Consider the following 7,617-nt stretch of genomic DNA (forward strand, 5'->3'; position numbering starts at 1 on the left):
GAAGGCTGTTTACTAGTTAGTGAGTGTTGTTCCTTAACAAAATTCCTTCCAAAAGGTAACTCAGGAACAACCAATTAAGTACCAAACAAATAAAAATGTCTGGTGTTTTGTGTTAGCAGGGGAAGGTGAGAAAACAACAGTGTTTTCAGCCTTGCTCTTCTGAAAATTTTGGCAATGAAGTTGGAAAAATACAGCTAAATATTTGCAACGGACTCAATAGCTGTCACAACCAGAGAAGCCGTGTTTGAACAGTGAAATAATTGCATCTGTGTAATGAACATCATAAATAGGGAATACTGTCAGAATAACATCTAGGATTTGTGTGGAGGACCCAGGAATTTCTTTTTATATGTGTGTCCTGTGTAATAAAAAATAAACTAAGAAGGACATTCAGAGAAACATTGCACTCAGAGAGAAGAATTGTTTGGAAATATTTTTTTTTTTTTTTTCCCTGCAGGGGATAGCACAGTGAGCTGTCGCATATGCACTCTGTCTCCATGCAGCATTAACTGTTGAAGTGAAGTAAGCTAAGTACTAAGCTGGCACACTGGGAAGAGATCTGTGCAGAAGACCTTGCTTTGCATGAGGAGTGAAACTCTTCTCTGAGACTTGGTAAACCTGACTGTGGGTGACTCATGTCACATTTACACATTTACACAAACTAGAGTTGATGGTTCTAAAAGCATGAAATGGCTTCTGGAGTTAAAAGAGCCATCATTGATAGATATGGTTATTTGAGACTCATTAGCTGATGCATAAGTTCTAGTCAGAAGGGACAGAATGAGTGTGGGTGATGTCAAGATGTCCCTAACTAGTTCCTATTTTCGGCCACTTTCTCTTGTAGTTACACCCTTTCCCACTTGTAACAGGGTAGGGCTCCTTCCTTCTTACCTGTGGTCTCTTTCACATCCCTGTAAAATCGTATCATTTCCCTTTGGCAAAAGGAGAAAATACTCACACTGAAAAAGAAAAATCCCAAACCAAAAAAACTGCAAAGGAATCAGTTACCTTGGGATTTTCAAAGAAGCCAGCCAGAAGGAGGTACTCACATTTCTTTGAAATCTCTAGGAAAGACATGTCCAGTGCTGTTTGGGCACTTTGAAAATCTCAACCTAGTGGCTGTTCAGTTTCTGAATTTGGGATAGAAACAAAGAGAGGAGCAAACAGCAAGGATCCAGCTGAGAGGTAGTAGAGGGAGGGAAAGAACAGAGATAAAAGAGGGAAAGAGTTTAAAGGAGGCACCAGGAAGTCAGCAAGTGTATGTGTAGCTTAAATGCTAGTGGTAGGTGGCTCATCTCACAGAACAGATCTTTTAATAAGGATCTGGTTTAGTTTTACAAGCACAAAATCACCAGAGGCTGTCATTGCACAGCTGAATGCAAAGCTCCTCTACAAGCACAGCACAAACAGCATATGTGGTCCGTGGTCCCTGGTGAACCCCTGCAGCCCCCTGCACATTTCTCTTGCCCATATCCCCATTGGGTCCATGCACAGGGGGACAGAGCCCCATATGTTATGGGAGGATTTTTTGCATGTAGTTCTTCTAAGGATTTTGCACTATTTTCAGTGGTTATGGAAGTCACAAACTATTGTTAAGACTCATTGGCTGGAATACGGTTTATCCTTGGAGGAAGGAAATAGGGGTGATTAGCTTTCAGGTTCCATGAGCCCTTGGCAGACTTGTGTGGCTAAGGATAAACAACAGCCAGGAAAAGATTGCCAGTAAATGAGTACATATTCTGAATTTCATGCCATATGGTCACTCACTTAGGAGAGAGACCTTAGCTTTTATGAAAGCAGTAATGTACCTTTAAACCTTCTGTAGTAGTTTTGCTACAGTTTACTTGAGACACAGCAAGGAATTGAAGAGAAGACAGCTGGATACTGGTTCCTATTCTGCCATGTTTTTCTGGATGAGGCTCTAACTTTGGAATAACTGTCATGACCGTGATCTGGAGGTCTTGTGGGTTGGTAGCATAAGGGAAACTTTACACAGGACTAAAGCCCTATATCAACATGAATATAGTAGATATGGAAATGCAAAGCCCAGCCCACCTAACGGAATGTCTTAATCTTTCAAAGTGTGTTGACTGCAGGGAATGGACCCCAATCTTCATTTTCAGAAGATGGGTCCAGTTTTCAGAAACAGAGAAGAACAAAACCAGCACTTGAGTAGTGGTGTTCCTGCTTACACATGCATATTCCTGACAGAGCTGACCTGAGTACTTTAAACATGGCATTTGGATTAGCTATGCAGGTGCTCCTCTGTGCAAATCAATAATGCTTTTTTCTTCTCCTTTTTACAATGTCATTGAACATCTCCAAGGAAAATATGTTTGAAATTTCTGTTGTAAACTAGGAGAGAGTGGATAATCTGGCTCAAATGAAAAGCCATGAGTCCAAAATAAAGTCCTCCAAACTTTGGAGAATTCACCTTCTGATCCTAGATTCAGCTCAGGTTAGAATTTTATTTCATGTAAACAGCTTTTTTTACATGAGCTCTTCCATTGACTGAGAAGCCTGGCTTGGGTTTTGAGGGATCAAATGCTGTGCAGATTGGGCTCACTGCTAATTTAAACACAACATCTAAAAACTAATTATCCAGATCATCATTAATGATAATAGCCTAGTCTGACCAGAAAATAATTAAGCATTCTGCATTCTCTTGTTGTTTTTAGCCTCTGCAAAAAGTGCCTATCGCGCATAATGACTCAGTGGGGAAGGTGTTCGTTGCTGATTTACCAGCAAATTCTTTTTTCCTTGGTAGAAGGATAATGAAAGAAGCAGAAATCTGACAGCAGGAGCATCATGAAGTGATTTAGCAGACAGCTGTCCAGACAAAAATCTGGAGAGGGAGGGTGAAAGGAGGAGAAGAAAAGGTATTGAAATACAATGGCAAATTCACAAGAGGAAAAAAAAGAAAAAAAAAGAAATAATTTCTTGTCTGAAGAGCTCAGCATGGTTTATTTTAAGGCTAAGAAACTGTGCTGTGGACTTTATAATGTTTACAGCTCTCAGGCAAAAGAGAAATGCTTGAAAGGGCTATATCTGGAAGCACCCAGCACCCTGAGTGCTATTTGAAAGCATGGGGTATGGGGAGGCTCAGCCTTGCACATGCGTCTGCTGAAGTGGTTTGACGTTCAGCGGTGGTGTGATTCCAGTTGCTACTGGAGCTACTCTGTACAGGTCACTGTCTCTGAAATTTGGTAGTCTCTTCTTCTGGCATGGCACCAAAATGTGTGGCTTTAATGCTTTGAAGTCCTTACATCTTCAGGCTTGGGTCTGCAATGTCTATTACTCTTGACAGGGATTTTCTTTTGAAACAGAAGTCATGACTGGCTACCTTAACAAGATGAGCAGAAGGAGTGAATGGCTTAATTACATCTTTTCTAGATAGTTTTAAATCTAGAGGAAAGCTAGAAAAGAGAGACTGAAGGAAGGCCAACCCAATCTATGTCAAGGGAAAGTAATCAACTGAATTTTCTAGCTAGAAAATGCTCGATAACACATTGAATCATTTGTAAACTTATTTCTTTATTTTTCTGAAGAACTGTGTCAGAAAGATCTTATGTTTGAACAACTATTGGCAACTATAGGGAAGCTGTATAGAGTATAGGGTAATATTAGATATGACTATTGTTTCATTATCCCTCGTAAGTTTTGAAAATTTGGCATCATATAGATATGCATACAGCTATATTGCCATTTTCCACCTGTACTGAATGAGAAAGTTTCTTAACAGGACTTTGTATTTTCATGTGACAGCTGCTCCATACCCAAGCTTTTGGAATTTGAAGCATTGGTATATATTATGTACATTCAGTGTGTACTGCATCCAATCTGCTGCCTCAGATATGGATTTAGTCTTGTCAGTGGTCACTAGAGACTGGCTTCAAAGGGACAGATTGACAGATGTTGTGCAAGAGGCCCCAGGCCATTTTAGGAGCATGGCGTGCCTGCCTCAGGGTTTCTGGGAGGGAAAGAAATATCTGTACCATTTCCTCAGCTGTAACTACTTTTATGGATGTGCCTTTTAGGCTACTTCATGCCCTTTGGACACACTTGAATTTAGGGTGGACTGAGAAACAGACTGACCACGAACGACTAGACCAAAGGTACAGCAAAGCCACTGCCACCTCTCCACCAGTACAATAGGGTAAGCGTATGATGTTTCAAAATATTTTACCAGCCTTGGCATACTTGCAGCTCTGGGAATTGCTGAGACAGAGGTGGTATCTATACAGAATTTCCTGATTTTTTCTAGTCATTTCTTGAACTCAGTTTTTAGCATCCACAACAACCTGCCATTTGCTGCTTTCACTTGATATACCCTTTGTCTGATTAGAAGAGACAATGAATAATGATTCCCTTAACACACTGTTTGTGTTGCCTAAGGTTGTGTAGCTATCATTTCTCCTCTTCAGATGTCTCTTTTCCAGCCCTGGAAGTTACTTGTTCTTTGTGCTCCAAGTGATCAGACCCACGTAACTGGTGAAGGATACATCCCTGCTGTGCTAGCTGGTCCACAGTGGGACAAAACCACTCCTAGAGTGAGAGATGGCTGAGGTTCTGCTCTGCAGAAACTATTCTCCTGTGGTATGGGTAACCATTTGCCCATGTATTGCCTACTATGAATACACAGACAAACCACACACTGGAACACAAAAGGGAATAAAATGTAATTTGTTGAAATGCTGCTTCTATGCTCATGTATGTCTGATGGAAACGGGCCATGCTCCCAAGCTGATGGGATTTAATGCCTTGACGAGAGCAAGAGCCAGTTCCCCAATGTAATTCTGACTGAAATTAGCACTGGATGAACTCTTGGCCTGTTTATGAAACAGGTAGATGAAGCTCCGTGGGCTTTCTGTCACTGCTGGGATAGTCTGTAGTACAGAAGAACATTTTTCTCTTTTGACACTGATGCAGTAATTAGGGCCTGTACTCAGTCTTTAAAATCATATTGCTCATAGTAGTCCAGCACTGTCAAGGCTTGGTGCATTTGGAAACCTACAGCTGACCATTAGGAAATACTAGCTGCAGGGTCTTAGCCTACCTGAACCTGGGCTTAAGACACTGCTCACTTGTGGTTATGAGTGATGTGGACTAGTTTATTTAATTTAACCGAAAATAATGACATATATGTAGATTTGGCAGCTTCAGTGAATCTAGGGGGCATTTTTGCTCATGGATAGTGCACACTGGCAGTTGTGGGGAACTTCAGAACATCCGAGGCTGCACTGCCATAGGAGTACCTGGTCTGGAAAGGAGAAATACAGAATTTCTGCTAAAAAAGAGGTCATATATGTTCTTAATGTTCATTTAATGGGAAAAAAATGCCAAGGACTTAAAGTTTTATCATGAATTTATAACAAATGGGAAGCCAAGACCAAAAGGAATCAATATTATGTTTAGCCCCTTGCAAGTGAAATGAAGCATGCAATAAAACCATAGGTGGAAGGATATATGGAGCATTTAATCCACCTGCAACTTTACACCTTTGCAAGCCACTAAATACTCTCCAACACCCTACCGAGACCCTATTTGGGATCAATATTGCACAACCAAAAGCTTCAGTTACAAGGTGCCAGGAGGAGGGAGCAAGATATACTGAGGGCATCTGTCTTCTGTGCTGGACTTCTGACAGTGCTTACACTGCACTCTGCCAGGCAACATTTCCTGGCAAAAACTTAGTATGAACTATATATGGAAACAAAAGGAAAGACAGCAAATTTAGAATCTATTCAGAAACTGTACTGCCTGCATGTGATATTTGAGACCTTGTTCACTGAGATCAGCAGAATAATTTTCATTTGTTTTGGTGTGCTTAATTAGACACTAAAAACTTGCAATAATTTGGTCAGGTGTAATTTAAGTTTCTGGCTAGTACGCCATTTTTACTTTATTTCAGCCTGGAAGTAAGATAAGGATTTCTTCTTTCATTTTAAATCTCTATTGTTTAAATGACAAATGTTACGTACACGCAGCATACATATATTCAGAAATATAGGTGGTATAATTTATTATTGATATGAAAGCAGAGATCTGAACTCAGAGTTCTAAAAGTCTCATGAAATGCAAAGTTTAAAATAAGTACTAAGACTTTTGGAAACTTCAGGGGCCCTCAGGTTACACCATAACTAGAGGAAGTGGACAGCTGCCAGAGGTTTAAACTACAGCAAGTGTTTTGAAGAATGAATCTAACTAATATAAATTCAGTAAAAATTATATGCTAGATTGACCCCTAGGGTGAAGTGATCGAGCTAAGGCTTGCTTTATTGACAAACTTATGTAAGCAGTGGTTCTCTCACAGGAATTGCAGATGAATGATTCTCACCTGATGGGGCTCCTGTGACTTACCTGTATGGAGACACTGCTATAGGAACCACCTATGACTCCTGCAATGAGCAATGGTAAATTCTCTTGAATGGCATATGAGCCATCAGGGCACATATACTCTGTTTCATCCACTTTAGTCAAAGATGCCCTGACGAACTCCAAAGACTGTTCTAAGGCATATGTATCCCTGGAACATGTGTCCAAGATGTGAACTCCAAGCTTAATTCCTGGCAACAAGTAGTTGTCTCTGTTGATTTCATCAATGGCAAACAACATGGCCTCCAAGCGCTGAATGCCTCGGTCTTCATTGATTCTCCCACATTCTTCTATCCCGGTGCCTTTTTCGTTGATTGGGAATAAGCCACCTAAGACCAGGTCTCCTTCTATCTTAATTTCCTTCCTTACAAAGCTGTGGTCACTTAGGGAAAGGAAAACTCCTTTGGAAAATAAAGCTAGCGTAAGGACTTGGAGTCTGGTGAACATCTTCATTGGTCCTGTTTTAGCAGCTCTAAGAAACATTGGCGGGAGCAAAAATGCTCTTCAGTCCTTCTGATCCATTGTCAAATTTGAAGTGCTGTCCCACAAGCCAGTGAAGAGCAAGCCAACAAGTCTTTCCACTGGACCTCTAAAGAAGAGATGGAAGGAATTATAAAAGGCAAAAGGAGATGTGAGCTGTAACAAAATTTTTATTAATAAAACATTCAAGAGCAGTGTTAAGGGATTGCTGGATAGCATAGAAAGTAAGAAATACATTTGTCTTGCGTTCTCATAGAGGACCTTATTCCATTTGCTTCATAACTGGTTACAGGCTAAGCATCTACTATGACAGCTATGCACAAAGACCACAGACATATGGAGCGATACATCTGATGTTGACCACTGCTCAACAATGTTTTACATTTTGCAAAGACAGAGACCACTTCTGACATTTTTCTCATACTATCCTCTCTTATTCCATCCTCTCTCTCTTCTGGACTTGGAGTCTTATGTATTCTCATTCACTGTGTCTCCAGCTGCTTCCAGCCTCCCCTTAATAAATTTTTCTCTTTTTTTGTTGATTGCACTCTACTTAACTATTCCTTCAGTTATCGCACTGTCACAGTGTTATCTCCTTGATGTTAATTTTTACTGAAGTCAGCATTTGGCTTTCAGATCCCAAGTATCTTGCTGAAGTCCACCTGCCCTGCCTTCCTTTACTAGCCTGCTCACCTGGTGCAGACAATGAGAGGATGGGAGAAACCTCTTGGGGCTTTACCTCTATTTTTGGGCTGTGACAAA

General features: G+C 40.6%; 1 protein-coding gene across 2 annotated transcripts in view; it reads right to left on the reverse strand.

The window, feature by feature from the left end:
• The window catches only part of GRM3 (glutamate metabotropic receptor 3), a 49,263-nt gene extending 42,420 nt beyond the window's left edge, over positions 1–6,843 (reverse strand). Inside the window, exon 1 of one of the 2 annotated variants that reach the window (XM_072866297.1) lies at positions 6,361–6,843. In XM_072866297.1, coding sequence (XP_072722398.1) covers positions 6,361–6,828 — 468 coding nt within the window. In that variant the 5' untranslated portion in view covers positions 6,829–6,843. The remainder of the gene's footprint in view (positions 1–6,360) is intronic. The other variant, XM_072866372.1, reaches the window with a different exon arrangement.
• Between the last annotated feature and the right edge of the window lie 774 nt (positions 6,844–7,617).

This window comes from Ciconia boyciana, chromosome 1 (genome assembly GCF_034638445.1).
Source record: "Ciconia boyciana chromosome 1, ASM3463844v1, whole genome shotgun sequence".
Lineage (NCBI taxonomy): Eukaryota > Metazoa > Chordata > Aves > Ciconiiformes > Ciconiidae > Ciconia > Ciconia boyciana.